At 39.5% G+C, this 17844-nt stretch overlaps 1 protein-coding gene across 5 annotated transcripts in view; it reads left to right on the forward strand.

The window, feature by feature from the left end:
- Positions 1-17844, forward strand: part of opa1 (OPA1 mitochondrial dynamin like GTPase) — a 124668-nt gene that overhangs the window by 24052 nt on the left and 82772 nt on the right. For all 5 annotated transcript variants that reach the window (XM_073041164.1, XM_073041166.1, XM_073041165.1 and 2 more), the window contains 4 exons: positions 3890-3943; positions 5803-5907; positions 14746-14832; positions 16959-17072. In XM_073041164.1, the coding sequence (XP_072897265.1) occupies positions 3890-3943; positions 5803-5907; positions 14746-14832; positions 16959-17072 (360 nt within the window). The remainder of the gene's footprint in view (positions 1-3889; positions 3944-5802; positions 5908-14745; positions 14833-16958; positions 17073-17844) is intronic.

Raw genomic sequence — 17844 nt, forward strand, 5'->3', positions numbered from 1 at the left:
GTTTAATTATTGGTATACATATATTTCTTAAGTGTTTTATATGCATAGAAAGGTAAAATATAAACTATATACTAAGACAAACGATTGACTAACTGACGCTAAATAATACCGGATGTACTTGTTCCGACTTGCGTACAAATCCAACTTAAAGACGGACTCAGGAATGGAACTCGTTCGTAACCGGCAGACTGCCTGTATAACATGATATTAGAATATGACAAAAAAAGGACATAACTATCCTGCTGGCGAATGTACAGTCTCTGGAAAATAAAATTGAAGATAAAGCAAGATTGCTGTGCCAGAGAGATACCAGGGACTGCTGTGTACTTTGCTTAATGGAAAAATGGCTCAGATCTGCAATTCCAGATGCAATATTGCCGCCTGAAGGCTTCACCGTTCTCTGCAGACAGGACTGCTCAATCTCTTAAAGGCAAAGGAGGTGGAGTATGCTTTATGATTAACTCATCGTTATGCACAAACGTGGCAGTTCTGTCTCACTCTTACTTTCCTGACTTGAAACATCTAGAGTCAAATGTCCTTTTTATCTGTCGAGAGTTTCCTGCCATCATCCTGGTAGTGGTATACATTCCACCTCAGGCTAATCAAATCAAATCAAGTTTAATTGTCATTTAAAGCATATATGGATACAGCGTGGCTCTGGGGCCAACGCGCAAAAACACATGTGCATTCAAAATAACAAGAAAGGAAAAAAAGAACATAAGTCACATTAGGAAATAAATTTTTAGACCAAGTTCCTGAGAAACAAATCCTGCAAATTGATGGTTCTTGTCAGTCCAGCCTGTAATTCCACTAATCCGCTACTGGAGGGCAGCACCAGCAGGATGCCACTCCACAATGCAAGCCGGAGGATTGAGGCATAGACCTAGCTACAACCGAGGCAACACTGCTGCCACCCCACCATACAAGGGAAGCGAGCCTACGGCAATCAAGGTCCACCTGATCTTGCGATTGCAAAGAAATGTCCCAGACAGGCAGGCACAATAGGAGTTGAGGAATGTAATCAGTAGGCATGAAACTGCTGTCTCTGATGTATTCCCTATCATTGTGAGAGATTTCAAACTGGCCAGCTTGAAGAATTCACTGAACAACTACCACCAACATATCACCTTGGACCACTGATACACCACCATCAAGAATGTTTACCGTCCCACCCCACACGCCACTTTGGAAAGTCCAATCACCCGGCTGTACCACCATTCCTGGCATTTAGGCAGAGACTAAAATCTGCAGCACCAGTGGTGAGGACCAAGACTGTCAAGGGAGGTGGAGGAGAGCTTACAGGACTGTTTTGAGTCAGTGGACTGGATACTATTGAGGGATTCTTAGAGTCTGAATGAATGCACCTCTGTTGTCACTGACTTCAAGAATGTGCCTTTGAAAACCTACTAGACATACTAGAACCAAAAGTTGCTGATGAACCAAGAGATACTTGTATGATTTTGGATCATCAGTATTGAATCCGTGTTTCAAGACCAGTGATCCAAACTATACAAGAAAATCAGGTACGACCTGGGTTTTAAAAGTGATAATACAATTCTGATTGAGGTTAGAGATGATCCATCTCTGGCAAGGTTTGCAGGCCATTACTTCCTACAAAGTGAAATCTGTCATCCTGAATGGTGCTCACTTCCAGATGAGTTCCATGCCTTCTATGCACGCTTTGAATGAGAGCATCAAACTACACCTGTGCAAATCCCTGCAGCGTCTGGTGATCCTGTGATCTCTATCTCTGAGGTTGAAGTCTGATCATCTTTCAAGAGGATGAACTCTCGCAAGGGATCATGCCTTGAAGGTGTACCTGGTAGGGTTCGGAAAAACCGTTTCAACCAACTGGCGGGAATGTTCAGGAACATCTTCAGTCTCTCACTGCTGTAGTTGGAGCGACAATTGTACCACTGCCCAAAAAGAGCAGGGTGAGCTGTTTCCAAGGCTATCGCCCAAAGTCACACATCTACTGTGATGAGGTACTTCAAGAGGTTGGTCATGACTAGAATCAACTCCTGTGTAAGCAAGGATCTGGACCCTTTGCAATTTGCTTTTCAGTACAATAGATCTGCAATGGATGCATCTTACTGGCTCCGCATTTGGCTTTGGATCACCTGGACTTAATGTCAGGCTGCTGTTTATTGATTACAGCTAAGTGTTCTACGACAATCATATCTACAGTTCTAATCAATAAGCTCCAAAACCTGGGGCTCTGTATCTCCGTCCACAACTGGGTCCTTGACATACCTTACTGGGAAATCACAGTCTGTACGAATTGAAAAAAAATCTCCTCTCTGACAATCAACACGGGCGCATCTCAAGAATACGTGCATAACTCGCTGCTGTACTCTCTCTACACCCACAATTGTGTGGCTAGGTGCAGCTCAAACATCAACTATAAATTTGCCAATGACAGAACTATTGTTGGCAGAATTGCAGATGGTGAAGAGGAGGTGTACAGGAGTGAGGTAGATCAGCTGGTTGAGTAGTGTCACATCAACAACTTTGCACTCAACATTAGTAAGACCAAGGAATTGATTTTGGGCTTCAGGACAGGGAACACATACCAGTCCTCATCACGCGATCAGCAGTGGAAAGAGTGAGCAGTTCCAAGTTCCTGAATACCAATATTTTTGAAGAATTTGGTACCCAGGGCCAAACATATCGATGCACTTACAAAGAATGCATGACAGTGGCTAGATTTCATTAGGGGTTTGAGGAGAGTCAGTATGTCGCAAAAGATACTCGCAAACTTCAACAGATGTACCATGGAGAGCATTTAACTGATTGCATCACCATCTGGTATGGAGAGCCCACTGACCAGAATTGGAAAAAGATGCAGAAAGTTGTAAACTCAGCCGGCTCCATCAAGGGCACTAGCTTCCCCCACATTGAGGACACCTTCAACAGGCGATGCCTCAAAAAGGCGGCATGCATCATTAAGGACCCCCATCATCCACGACATGCTCAGTTTTCATTGCTAACATCAAGGAGGAGGTACAGGAGCCTGAAGACACACACTCAACATTTCAGGAACTGCTTCTTCCCCTTTGCTATAAGCTTTCTGAATGGTCAATGAACCCATGAACCTCACTATGTTTTCCTCTCTTTTTGCACTACTTATTTAAATTATTTTTTAAAATATTTCTTATTGTAATTTATAGATTTTATTATTATGTATTGTAATGTAATGCTGCTACAAAGCAACATACCAGTAATATTAAACTTGATTCTGATATAATTTAAGGATAAAAAAGAGATTTGTAGCTTGTCCCCAGACGTGAAGATAATGTACCAAAATTAAATTCCTGTCATAAAATCTTTGCAGTCTTCATTACCATTAAGATCAGATGGGTTCTATAGCTTATCCTTAAAGTTCATTTTGTGCCTGATGGCAGCATGAATATCTATGTTTATTATTTCTCAACTAATTATATACTAATAATTGTTTATTACAACTTTCAATAACTGAAAAAATTATTATTAGATACAAACTTTATTATAACCAACTAGAAGTACCTAATATCCTCATTTTTTGGCCTTCGATCTTTGTGAAATCCAGGGAAGAGCTTGGGTCAGAAAATAATTGGTCTCTGATTAGTTGTCAGTTTATTTTATGTCAGTTCATTCATTTTACAAAGAAATAGATGAGATTATAATATATAGTGGTTGTAGTAAAGCTTGAATTTAATTATAATGTCATTTATGGGAAACTTTACTAAGTTTGTGATTTAATGTCATTGCACCTGAATCTAGAATGTTATATGAAAAGAATAATTTCATTGACTGTTAAGTTATTTCCAAGCAGTCAAATTTCTAGGGTTTATTTTACCATAATGTAATAATCTTTTTCGATATTTCATTTTCTTCTCTTTTTACTCAGATATCAGACAAGGACAAAGCTGAACAACTGCAAGAAGAGCTTCTGCGCACACAGGTCTGGAAAATGAATGCATTATAGATGTCACTTGTGCTGTGAGCTTTGGATTTAGACAAAATGTAGGAAACCAAAAAATGCCTTTTTGTCTGATATGATACTAAGTTCTGCCTCCAGTTATCCGACAGTATTGATACTGCAGTGGTACCATCAACAGTGGCTTACCAAGACATTTTCAACCACACATCAATTTGTGGCCTATGTCACCTGGAAAGGCAAATCATCTAGTGCTAGGGAGCACAAGTAACAAGTTAGTCTAACTTCAAAATAATATTGTCTTTCATTGATTGCCTTACTAAATGGAACTGCATACAGTCTACAGCCAGTAATAAACACATTCCACCATTGTTTTCTGAAGGACAAGAATGCCAATGTCCCAGTTAATGAATTAAAACAAGCTACTAAAATATTAAGGGCTCTGCTTCTTTTGAGGTTCACTATATGCCATTTTAAATCAAATCTACAGACATTTTAAAAGGAAGAATTCCCAGTTCTTTGATAACTGCTCTGTCTTTAAGGCATTTGTTGGTTTGATCATATGTTGCTGTTAGACTATTGGTATTTTGAGCTTTTTTAAAAAAAATCTATGGCACATCTTCCCTTTCTCTCTTGAGAATGATACAATTAACTCTGATTATCCTGAATTCTGCAGTAACCTCTCACTTTTCCACTTCTCCAAAAGTGCCTGTGCTGGATTTGGAATGATAATTTTGTTTCCCATATGACTCTGAGTAGCGGCAGAGTCTCAATCTTTAATAAATAAGTTGGCCAGAACAATAACAACGCAGTTTACAATTCATGAAGCTCTTCCCAGCTTTAGCTTCTACAGTTGTTGTAAATATCCCTGGCTTTGAAAAGCATTTAAAAATCACTAAATGGCTAATAGATTTAAAGCAGAGTTTTCACAATAAAGTCAACGAAAGCATTTTACTTTTAATTATTTAAAAATTATTACTTAAAAATTTTAAGTGATTAATTATTACTTTAATTATTTAAAATGGCCTTACTTTTGCTTATAGTCATGCAGTACTTGCTAAAATGAATGGACATGCTAGCTTAATCTCTAGGCTAATTTAGCAAAAATTCCAAACACAAATACCCCTCATAAGTACTGAGCAACTTCTGTAAGGCCCTAGGATGTCCAGTGGTTGCATGTAGCCAAGAGATTGCTAGTGAAGCTCCACCAACAATTTTTGGATACGGCAAGAGTCCTGATATCTGCTGGTCTAGTGCTGAGAAATTGCAACTATTCAGTATTGAATTGTTGGCTTTTACCAACAAAATCCAGTCTTTACTTTTAAAGCTTATTATTAGAGGATAGATAATGCCACAAAGCATAATGCTGAAGTTTTAGTGATGTGGAAGACAGAAAAAATACCGAGAGAATTTCACAATTATTGAGAAAGTCATTTCAATGTACCAATGTTATATTTACACACCTTAAGACAGCCGGAACAGTATCACTTCCAGGGACGAAATATTTCCATGAGATATCTGTCGTTATTGTTATATAATGGCATTACCTGCCCACATTATGAAAATGTTTCAGGTCACTGTTGACTGGATCAACCACATAAACATCGTTGACAAATGTACAGACAAATGTGGTGTGTATACTTGCACTATGTGAATGAGTACTGAAGTCACATTCATTGAAAGTGTTTATTGCTCATCATTTTATTTATGGAAAATTGATTCAATTTGTGGCTTTGGAATGATAAACTGTATTGTGCATTTTATGTCATTGTTCATTATCTTATAGTTATATAGTTACAAAAGAATGAACATGCTTTCAAATGAAATCTGACTTAATAAAGAAAAGCAATTATATTTTTCTCTTGCCATTTTCTTTTCCATAGTTAAAATACCAACGGATCCTTGAACGTCTAGAGAAAGAAAATAAAGAACTACGGAAACAAGTTCTTCAGAAAGATGATAAAGGCATTCATCAACGAAAAATGAAGGTGAAATTGATTTTCCCTCAGGGAATAGAAGTATTTAGGTCATAAAGTTTAAGCACTTTCACAAATCTGATTCTCATTTATGTTGATATTCTCAGTGGTTTATGATTAAAATATCTAATTTTAATCAGCCGCTGGTAGAAATATGAATATGAAGGTCTAGGTTAAGTTTGTTTTGCCTTCCCTTCTATATACCTACTCAGTTAGGGGAGTAGAGATGCCAGGCAGGAGAGTTGCATGCTCCTCTTGTGGGATGTGGGAAGGCAGGGAGACTTCCAGTGCCCCTGACGACTACAACTATGAGAAATGCATCCAGCTGCAGCTTCTAAAAATCAATGTTAAGGAGTTGGAGCTGGAACTGGATGAACTCCAGATCATTCTGGAGGCTGAAAGGGTGATAGATAGGACATACAGAGAGGTAGTTGTGCCCAAGGTGCAGGATATTGGAGACTGGGTGATAGGAAAGGGAAAGGGGTTAAGGAGCCAGTGCACAGTGCCCCTTTGGCCATCCCCCTCAACAACAAGTATAACACTTTGGATATTATTTGGGGGGGCAGAGATGACCCACAGAGGAAAGTCACAGTGGTCCGGATATCTGGCACTGAGTCTGCCTCTGTGACCCAGAAGGGAAGCGGGGAAGTGGTGATAGGAGATCTATTAGGGGAACAGACTAGAGGTTCTCTGGGCAAGGACAAGATCCTGGGTGGCAGGGTCTGGGATATCTCAAATTAGATCAACAGCCAAAAGTTGTGGTCCATGTAGGCACCAATGACATAGATAAGATGAATGACAAGGTTCTGCATTGGGAGTTCAGGGAGTTAGGTGCTAAGTTAAAGGGCAGGCCTCCAGGATTGTGATCTCAGGATTGCTGCCCATGCCACATACTAGTGAGGCCAGAACTAGGAAGATTATATAGTTTAATACATGGCTAAGGAAATAGGAGGGAAAGCATAAGATTTTTGGATCATTGAGCTCTCTTCCAGGGAAGGTGGAACTTGTACAGAAGGAACTGTTTGCACCTGAACTGGAGAGGGACTGATATCCTGGTGGGAGGGTTTATTCACACTGTACAGTGGGGTTTAAACTAAAGTTTCAGGGGGAATGGGAACTAGAATGCTAGAACAGTTAGTGGAGAGGTTGTGAAGGCAGATGTTGGTAAGACCTCAGACAAAGTTAGGAATGCAAAGGTTGAGTTATGGTGCAACTAGTGTGCTGAGCTGCGAATACTTCAGTGTAAGAAGTATCACAGGAAAGGCGGATAACAGTGTTGATGATGAGTTGCAATATAAAAGGCGGACAAAATTGAAAAGGCTGAATACAGGACTTAATTTGAATCCATGCAGTATACGGAATAAGGTAGATGAACTTGCAGCACATTTGCAGATTGACAGGTATGATGTCATCGGCATCAGTGAATCACGGAGGAAAGAAGATTATAGCTGGGAGCTTAATTTCACATTGTATTGAAAGGACAGGCAGAAGGGTGGCGCTGCTCTGTTGGTTTAAAAAAAAATTCATTAGAGCTGACATAGGGTTGGATGATGTTGAATCATTGTGCATAGAGCAAAGGAACTGCAAGGGTAAAAAGACTCTGATGGGACTTGTATACAGACCCCAAATAGTAAGGATGTGGCCTACAAATTATACTGGGAGTTAGAAAATGCATGCCAAAATGGCAATGTTATAATAGGATGGACTTCAATATGCAGGTAAATTGGGAAAATCTGGTTGTTGCCGGATTCCGGCAGGGGAATTTCTAGAGAGCTTACAAGATAGCTTTTTAGAGCAGTTTGTGGTTGAGTTGTTCTAGACTTGGTGTTCTGCAAAGAGCCAGAATTAATTAGAGAGCTTAAGGTAAAAGAACCCTTAGGGGAAGTCATCAAAATACGATCAAAGTCATGGTGAAATTTGAGAAGGAGAAGCTAAAGTCAGATGTATCAGTATTACTGTGAAGTAAAGGGAATTACAGATGCATGAGAGGGGAGTTGGCCAGAATTGATTGGTAAAGAACACTGGCAGGGATGATGGCAGAGCAGCAATGGCTGGAATTTCTGAAAGCACTTCAGAAGACACAGGATATATACATCCCAAAGAGGAAGAAGTACTCGAAAGGGAAGATGCCACAGCCATGGCTAGCAAGAGAAGTCAAAGCCAACATAAAAGCCAAAGAGCAAAATATGACAGAGCAAAAATTAGTGTGAAGTTAGAGGATTGGGAAGCTTTTAAAAACCAACACAAGGCAACTAAAAAAGTCATTAAGAAGATAAATATGGAATATGAAAGTAACCTAGCCAATAATATTAAAGAGGATACCAAAAGTTTCTTCAGGTACATCAAGTGTAAAAGAAAAACGAGAGTGGATATCGGACCACTGGAAAACCATGCTGGAGAGGTAGTAATGAGGGTCAGTGAAATGGTGGACGAACTGAATAAGTATTTTGTAATCAGTCTTCACTGTGGAAACCACTAGCAGTATGGTGGAGTTTCCAGGTAACATGGGTTAGGAATTGTGTAAAGTTACCATTACTAGAGAGAAGGCTCTTGGGAAACTGAAAGATCCGAAGGTAGATAAGTCACCTGTACCAGATGGTGTACAGCACAGAGTTCTAAAAGAGGTTATTGAAGAGAACATGGAGGCATTAGTAATGATCTTTTGAGAATCACTAGATTCTGGAATGGTTCTGGAAGACAGGAAAATTGCAAATGTCCCTTCACTCTGCAAGAAGGGAGAGAAGAGGAAGCAAGGAAACTATTGGCCAGTTAGTCTGACCTCAGTGGTTGGGAGGATGTTGGTGTTGATTATTAAGCATGAGGACTCAGGATATTTAGAGGCACATGATAAAATAATCCGCAGCCAGCATAGTCTCCTCAAAGGAAAATCTTGCCTGACCGATCTGTTGGAATTCTTTGAAGAAATAGCAAGCAGGAGAGACAATGGAGAATCAGTTGATGTTGTGTACTTGGATTTTCAGAAGGCCTTTAGTAAGGTGCCACACTTGAGGCTGCTTAACAAGCTATGAGCCCATGGTATTACAGGGAAGATTCTAGTATGGATAATGCAGTGGATGATTGGCAGGAGGCAAAGAGTGGGAATAAAGGGAGCCTTTTCTGGTTGGCTGATGTTCCACAGGGGTCTCTGTTAGGACCGATTATTTTTATGTTATGTGTCAATGATTTGGATGATGGAATTGATAGCTTTGTTGCACAGTTTGTAGATGGTATAAAAATAGTTTGAGGGGCAAGTAGATTTGAGGAGGTAGAGAGGCTACAGAAGGACTTAGATTAAGCGAATGGGCAAAAATGTGGCAGATGGAATACAGTGTCAGGAAGTGTATGGTCATGCACTTTGGTAGAAGTAAAGAAAGTGTTGACTATTTTCTAAATGGAGAGAAAATACAAAAAACTGATGTGCAAGGCGACTTTGGGAGTCCTCGTGCAGCATTCCGTAAAGGTTAATTTGCAGGTTGAGTCTGTGACGAGGAAGGCAAATTGGATGTTAGCATTCATTTCAAGAAGACTAGAATATAAAAGCAAGGATGTAATATTGAGACTTTATTAAGCATTGGTGGTGCCTCACTTGGAGTATTGTGAGCAGTTTTGGGCCCCTTATTTTAAAAAGGATATGCTGGAACTGGAGAGGGTTCAAAGGTGGTTTAAGAAAATGATTACAGGATTGAATGCCTCATCATATGAAGAGCATTTGATGGCTCTAGAATTCAAAAGAATGAAGGGTGACCTCATTGAAACCTATTGGATGGTGAAAGACCTTGATAGAGTGGACATGGAGAGGATGTTTCCCATGGTGGGAGAGTCTAAGACCAGAGGACACAGCCTCAGATTACAGGGGCGTCCTTTTAGAATGGAGATGAGGAATTTCTTTGGCCAGAGAGTTGTGAATCTGGAATTCTTTGCCACAAACAGCTGTAGAGGCCACGCCTTTATTTATATTTAAGACAGAGGTTGATAGATTTTTGATTGGTCTGGGCATAATGGGATATGGGGAGAAGGCAAGAGATTGGGGCTGAGAGAAAAACTGGCAGAGCAGACCTGTTGAGCTAAATGGCCTAATTCTGCTCGTATATTTTATTCTCTTAAAATATTGAAAGAAAGACATGTGATTTAGTTGGTCCTGTCATAATCTTGATGTGGCTAAGCACTTTACAAATAGTGATTTGTTGAAGTGGTGGTGTGGGATATGAGGTAACTAATTTATAGTTCAAAATTTGCATATGGGACATTACATAGTCTCCCTGCTAAACCAAAGTGTTGACAGATCAACCACAATGTTTTAGAATTCTTTTCTGCTGTTAGTTATGAGCTGTATTATTTAAAAATCCAGATGATCTCAGATCTACTATCATGTAATGGAAATTTGTCCTTCTTAACCTCCAGATTGGTTTCTTGGGGCAGTTAATGATGTTTTTAAGGATTTTCCAGTTTTCCTTGCCCTTTATTAACTCTTTGGCTCCTAAGGAATATAGGAAAGTTCTGATTCTGTACTGAATGTACTTCTGAATTCTTCCAGTCTGATGTCAGTGGTTTTTTGAGTGATTGTTTATAAAGAGCTAGTGGTTGCATTAAGACGGTACAAGAAAACTCATCTGGCAGACATTCCACTGCCCTGACATTGCTGGTTAGCTGCCCAGTGAGCCATGCTGCATCTTCCAGCATGGTACAAAAGTTTGACAGCTGGTGAGGCCCCACCCCCAAGCTCATTGGCTATCAAAGCTTTTTTAACATTGAGCATTAGTGAACAATTTTGACATTTGTAAGAATTCAAAATCACACAAGAATATTTTTAAACTGTCATTTCATTTTAATTTTAAAAGATGAAGTACACATAAAACCATTTTAATATATTTAAACCAACCGATTAAATCAAATAAACAGATAAATTTGCCTTTCTCATGAGAGCCATTTTCTCATTAATTGCAACACTCCTTCTCACTTTTATGGTGGAGGGTTAGCAGATGGATTTCTCTAGCCTTGGACCTGGAAACTCTGGGGGACTCCAGTGAAATTTCTGAGTTAATTCTGGAGTTCCACAGGTTGGTGGTGTTCAGGGCTGGATATCCAAAGTTCTACTAGAAGTCCAGATGGAACCTACAGAAGGCTACCATGAAAGTTAAAAGGCAGTTAGGGACAGAATCAATGCACAACAGCTAACGGCATGGTTTGCATGCCATTACTTCTCATAAGTTGAAACCTAATAGCAAGAATTGCAGTGATGCTTCACTGACCAATGAACTCAATGCCTTTTAAGTAAGCTTTGAAAGGGGAATGACACTATACCTGTGCAGCTTTCGGTGACCTTGTGATCACTGTCTTGGAGGCTGACTTCAGAACATCCTTCAAAAGAGTGAATCCACGCAAAGCATCGGACATATAAACCTGTGCTGACCAACTGGCTCGAATATTTAAGGACATCTTCAACCTCTACTGCTGTAAGAGCAGCAATAATACTAGCGCCCAAGAAAAGCAGGGTAGGCTGCCTCAATACTTATCACCTGGTAACACTCATATCTACCATTAGGAAATGTTTGAAGAAGTTGTTTATGGTTAGAATTAATTCCTATGTCAGCAAGGACCTGGAGCTGCTGCAGTTCACATACTACCACAAGACATCTACAGCAGATGCAGTCTTACTGATTCTCCACTCTTCTTTGGAGCACCTAGACAACAGTAAAGTACATAACATAAGAACATAAGAGATAGGAGCAGGAGTAGGCTAATCGGCCCCTCAAGCCTGCTCCGCCATTCAACAAGATCATGGCTGATCCAATTTTAACTCTAGTTTTCACCGAATCCCACAAGGCAACAGTGCCAACCAACAGGGCACCATGCCGCCCATTTTATTTTATTATTCATCCCGCCCAAACCCATGTGATCACCCGGGGGGAAAAAACCGAGTTGCCAATTGAGGAGAAAAAATCTGGAAAATTCCTCTCCGACCCATCCAGGCTATCGAAAACTGGTCCAGGAGATCACATGGCTGATCTAAACCTAGCCTCATGACCACTTACCTGCTCGCTCACCGTATCCCCTAATGCCATTTTTATCCAGGAAAATATCTATCTCCATTTTGAATTTATTGAGTGTAGTAGCCTCCACAGCTCTCTGGGGCAGTAAATTCCACAGCCCCACTACCCTCTGAGTGAAGAAATTTCTCCGCATCTCAGTCCTGGAACGGCATCCCCTTATTTTAAGATTATGCCCCCTAGTCCTAGTTTCACCCATCATTGGGAACATTCTCCCCGCATCCACCCGATCAAGCCCCTTCACAATTTTATATGTTTCAATAAGATCGCCTCTCATTCTTCGGAACTCCAATGAGTAGAGTCCCAGTCTACTCAACCTCTCATCATACATCAACCCACCCATCCCCGGAATTAACCTAGTGAACCTTCTCTGCACTGCCTCGAGAGCCAGTATGTCCTTTCTTAAATATGGACACCAGAACTGCAAGCAGTACTCCAGGTGTGGTCTCACCAATACCCGCTACAACTGCAGTAAGACCTCCCTGTTCTTATACTCCATCCCCCTAGCAATAAAAGCCAGCATTCCATTGGCCTTCTTGACCACCTGCTGCACTTGCATACTAACTTTTTGTGTTTCCTGCACCAGGACCCCCAGATCCCTTTGCACAGAAGCACTTCCCAGTTTCTCTCCATTTAGATAATAACTTGCTCTATTATTTTTCCTGCCAAAGTGCAAGACCTCACACTTGTCAGTATTATATTTCATCTGCCAAATGTCTGCCCAATCACTCAGCCTATCTATGTCCCCCTGCAGGGTTTCAATGTCCTCCGCACTCATTACACTCCCTCCCATCTTTGTGTCATCAGCAAACTTCGATACGTTGCACTTAGTCCCTTTCTCCAAATCATTAATATAGATTGTAAAGAGTTGGGGTCCCAACACCGACCCCTGCAGAACATCACTAGTCACCAACTGCCAGTCTGAGAATAAACCATTTATCCCAACTCTGTTTTCTGTTAGAAAGCCAATCCTCCACCCATGCCAGAATATTATCCCCAATCCCATGATTTTTTACTTTAAGTAATAATCTTTGGTGTGGCACCTTGTCAAATGCCTTTTGGAAGTAAGTGCTGTTGTGTATCAATTATAGCTCAACATTCAGTACGATCATCCCTTTAGTATTAATTACAAAGCTTCTAAAACTGGCCCTCTGTACCTCTCTTTGCAACTGGATCCTCAGCTTCCTAATTGAGATATCACAATATGTGTGGATGGATAATGATATCTCCATGCTGACAGTTCAAAACAAGTGCCCTTCAAGGATGTGTGCTTAGCTCAGTGCTTTCCTCTCCACATTCATGACTGTATGCCTAAGCCCAGCCCAAATACAATCTACAAGTTTGCAGATGACGCTACTACTATTGGTAAAATTTCAGATGGTGTTGGAGAGATGTACAAGAGTGAGATGCATCAGCTGTTTGAATTGGTTTGCAACACCTGAGCATGAGCAAGATCAAGGAAATGATTATAAACTTCAAGAAAGGGAAACTGGGGAGAACACACACTAGTCCTTGTTGAGGCCTCTGTGGTAGACAGAGTGAGCAGCTTTAAGTTCCTGTGTGTCAACATCTCAGAGGGTCTATCCTGGCCCCAGCACATTAATTTGGTCACAAAGAAGCTACATCAGTGGCTCTACTTCCTTAGAAATTTGATATGTCACCAAAGATACTTACAAATTTCCATAGATGTATTCTGGAGAGCATTCCAACTGGTTCCATTACAGCCTGTTATAGAAGCTCCAATGCATAAGATCACAAGAGCCTATAGAGAGTTGTAGACCCGCCTAGCCAACTTAGGCACAACCCTCTCAACTATTGAGAACATCTTCAAGAGGTGATGTCTCAAGAAAGTGCTGTCCATCATTGAGGATTCTCAGCATCTGGAACATGTTCTCTTATTACTGGCATTAGTGAGAAGGTATAGGAGCCTGAAGACCATCACTCAACAATTCAGGAACATCTTGCTCCCTTCCACCATCAGTTTTCTGAATGGTCTGTGAACCCATGAACACTACCTCATTTCTTTTTGCACTATTTATTTATTTTGGAACTTATAGGAACTTTGCCTTTGCACTGTACAGCTGCCACAAAACAACAAATTTCACATCAAGACAGTGGTAATAAACCTGATAATAATTCTGTTACAGTGAATATCAGCTGTCCAGCAACCTCTGCTGTGGAACAGCCCAGTTACCAGCATATTTGCTGGCACGTCAACATAAATTTTCAGTTGAAGATTTGCCCATAGTAAAGTAAAAGAGCTGAGCTAAAACCCATTGTTGTTTGGTTCTGTCAGAACCCTGACTTTTATCCAATCTCAATCGTAATTGCTACCCTTTATGTTTCACAATCAAATTAATTTCCCTAGTCTCTGTGAAAACAGATTACCTTTGATGCTAAGAACCATCTCAAGTAGAAAATTACTGGTTGGAAATTATCACCAATATTTATTAAATGTATCTGATGCAGGTCTATTAAAGTGTAAAGGCACAATGTGGTCAATTGAATAATACCAGTTCATTATATTTCATTTTGGACAGTTTATTTCTTTTACTAACACATACAAAGACCTCTAAACTACTTCTAACTAACAAAGTGAAATCTTCTCATCCATGGTATTAGATCAGTAAACTTTCCTCTAATTAGTCTGAGTTCGGAGGGAAACATCTATTTATTTGATAGTACCTGCAAACATTTTTTAACTCATTGTTAAACAGTTCAGTGTTCTAGAAGTACTTGCTTCTCTTGCACACTGTGGCGTACAATGTTAATATGTACTTCAATAGAAGAATTCTTTTTCTAGAAGTCTTTGATCGATTTATATTCGGAAGTATTGGATATTCTTTCGGACTATGATTCCAACTACAACACTCAGGATCATCTGCCGAGGGTGAGCACCAAATCGTCATCATGTTTTATTGTTTGAGTAATGTTTAGGACAAGATTAGATATATGAAAATTGATGGCACAGCCCATTTAGTATTGGCATTATTTTTCTTTGAGTAATGTTCTATGATAAAGGTAGACAATTATGTTAGTACAGGTTGAACACCCTTTATCTGAAATACTTGGGGACCAAAGAGTTTCGGATTTCAGATTTTTCAGATTTTCGAATACTTTGCATCTGTATAATGAGGTAGCTTAGAGATGGGACCCAAGTCTAAACACAAAATCCATTTACTTATTCAGCTTATACATATACCTTCAAGGTAGTTTTATATAATATTTTAATAATTTTGTGCTTGAAACAATAATGTTTATATTGAATCATCAGAAAGGTAAGCCTTCACTACCTTGGCTGCCCAGGTGGACAGTCAGTGGCTGTTTGGTATTGCTGTCATTTCCAACTCAGAATAGATAGATAGATAGATAGATAGATAGATAGATACTTTATTCATCCCCATGGGGAAATTCAACATTTTTCCAATGTCCCATACACTTATTGTATCAAAAACTAATTACATACAATACTTAACTCAGTATAAGTATGATATGCATCTAAAATCACCCTCTCAAAAAAAGCATTAATAAATAGCTTTTAAAAAGTTCTTAAATAGTTTACTAAAATACATTGAATGGTAACTTAAGCTCAGTCATAACCCCGGCACTTTAACATATCTTTCCCCTGGCGGTTGAATTGTAAAGCCGAATGGCATTGGGGAGTAATGATCTCTTCATCCTGTCTGAGGAGCATTGCATCGATAGCAACCTGCCGCTGAAGCTGCTTCTCTGTCTCTGGATGGTGCTATGCAGTGGATGTTCAGGGTTTTCCATGATTGACCGTAGCCTACTCAGCGCCCTTCACTCTGCTACCGATGTCATACTCTCCATTTCTGTGCCCACGACAGAGCCCACCTTCCTTACCAGCTTATTAAGACGTGAGGCATCCCTCTTCTTAATGCTGCCTCCCCAACACGCCACCACAAAGAAGAGGGCGCTCTCCACAACTGACCTATAGAACATCTTCAGCATCTCACTACAAACATTGAATGACGCCAACCTTCTAAGGAAGTACATTCGACTCTGTGCCTTCCTGCACAAGGCATCTGTGTTGGCAGTCCAGTCTAGCTTCTCGTCTAACTGTACTCCCAGATACTTGTAGGTCTTAACCTGCTCCACACATTCTCCATTAATGATCACTGGCTCCATATGAGGCCTAGATCTCCGAAAGTCCACCACCATCACCTTGGTCTTGGTGATATTGAGACGCAGGTAGTTTGAGTTGCACCATATCACAAAGTCCTGTATCAGTTTCCTATACTCTTCCTCCTTTCCATTCCTGACACACCCCACTATGGCCGTGTCATCAGCGAACTTCTGCACATGGCAGGACTCCGCAGAATATATGTGCTCTCGGTAAGCAGTCTTTTTTCTTGTACTTGTTCATCGTACATACTATCTGATGCAGCCATGCAGGGTTTTGATTTTCATCAGCAACGATCTTAGGAAACTCATCAATGAATTTCTCTGCTGCTTCATGATTTGCAGATCCTTTATTTCTACAAATCTTCAAAAATTTTATCCTCTGCCTTTTCTTAAATTTCTGCAACCAGTCTGCAGAATATTCACAATTACCTTCAATTTTCAGATTGTTGTGATAGATCTTTGCTTGTTTCATTATCAGCATTATGTTAAGCGGCATACGTTTACTCTGACGCTGATGAATCTACTCTTTCAATTCACGATCATGATTTTCATTTTCACTTTATGCAGTGTTTTTCTATTTTTCAGTAACTTCCGTTCATTACATATGTCAGGTCACTTCTCAGAACTGTCTGCAATACACAGGTACCTGCATATCACCTAGGAACTTTCCCAGCGCCTTGTGAAATTTTCCATTTGTGATGTCATGACAGAGCTCAAAAGATGTTTGATTGTGGAGGTTTTTAGATTTTGGAATTTCAGACAAGGGGTGCTGAACCTGTAGTAAAATCTTTCTGCCACTGAGCCATGTTTACAGATTATTTTTATGTCTGATTACAATGCTTTTAATCAGCAGAAGGTGTTTACTTCTAGGTTGTTGTAGTTGGAGATCAGAGTGCTGGAAAGACCAGTGTGTTGGAAATGATTGCACAAGCTAGAATATTTCCTCGAGGATCTGGTGAAATGATGACCCGTGCACCCGTTAAGGTGAGCTTTAAAAGAGACTTGTACTATATGACTCTACGTGCTCAAAAATTGCGGAACTAACCATGGCTATTTCTTTTGTGTTGTGTAAATTCTTAATTATGATTTGCATGTTCAATTATAGAGGCATAATTTGAATTATTTGGAATTGACATTTACATCATATTACTTTGTGAATATTTTTGAGAAAAGTAAAAAGTAATATATTCAGAATTTATTGAATTTAAACAGAATCATGAAGCAGAACTAATGAAAATACTCATAGACTATGATTATTTAGAGCACTTGAGTTGTAATGCTTTCTCTTTTTAGTACACAGTAAACTTTACATTTATATCAATTCTTATATTGATGTGAAGGAATCTTATGACTAAAAGAAGCTATTTTTAAAAGTAAGAAATTGCTGCAAGTTCAAGAAATTCAGAAAATTATCAAACTAATTTCTATTTTCCAAGTATTTCTGCAACATTTGATTTGTATTGAATAGTCAAACATAAAACTTTATGTAGAACTGTTATTCAGAATTATGCATGAACTACAATTAGGAGTGCATCGTTGATTTGACCTTTGACTTGAGTTACAGAATGATATCATTATTAGTAGACCTCACTATTTACTTTCCTCAGTTTTTCTGTTTATTTTTGACTCTTAGTTAATATATAAAAAAGTTATAACTTTATGTTACAATTAGAACATATCCATACTATAATAATCAAAATTGTTTTATGGAAAAAATGATTACACCAAAGAAGCTCAACAATAATATAACAAATTA

The sequence above is a fragment of the Hemitrygon akajei genome, chromosome 3 (assembly GCF_048418815.1).
Source record: "Hemitrygon akajei chromosome 3, sHemAka1.3, whole genome shotgun sequence".
In the NCBI taxonomy this organism is placed as follows: Eukaryota; Metazoa; Chordata; class Chondrichthyes; order Myliobatiformes; family Dasyatidae; genus Hemitrygon; species Hemitrygon akajei.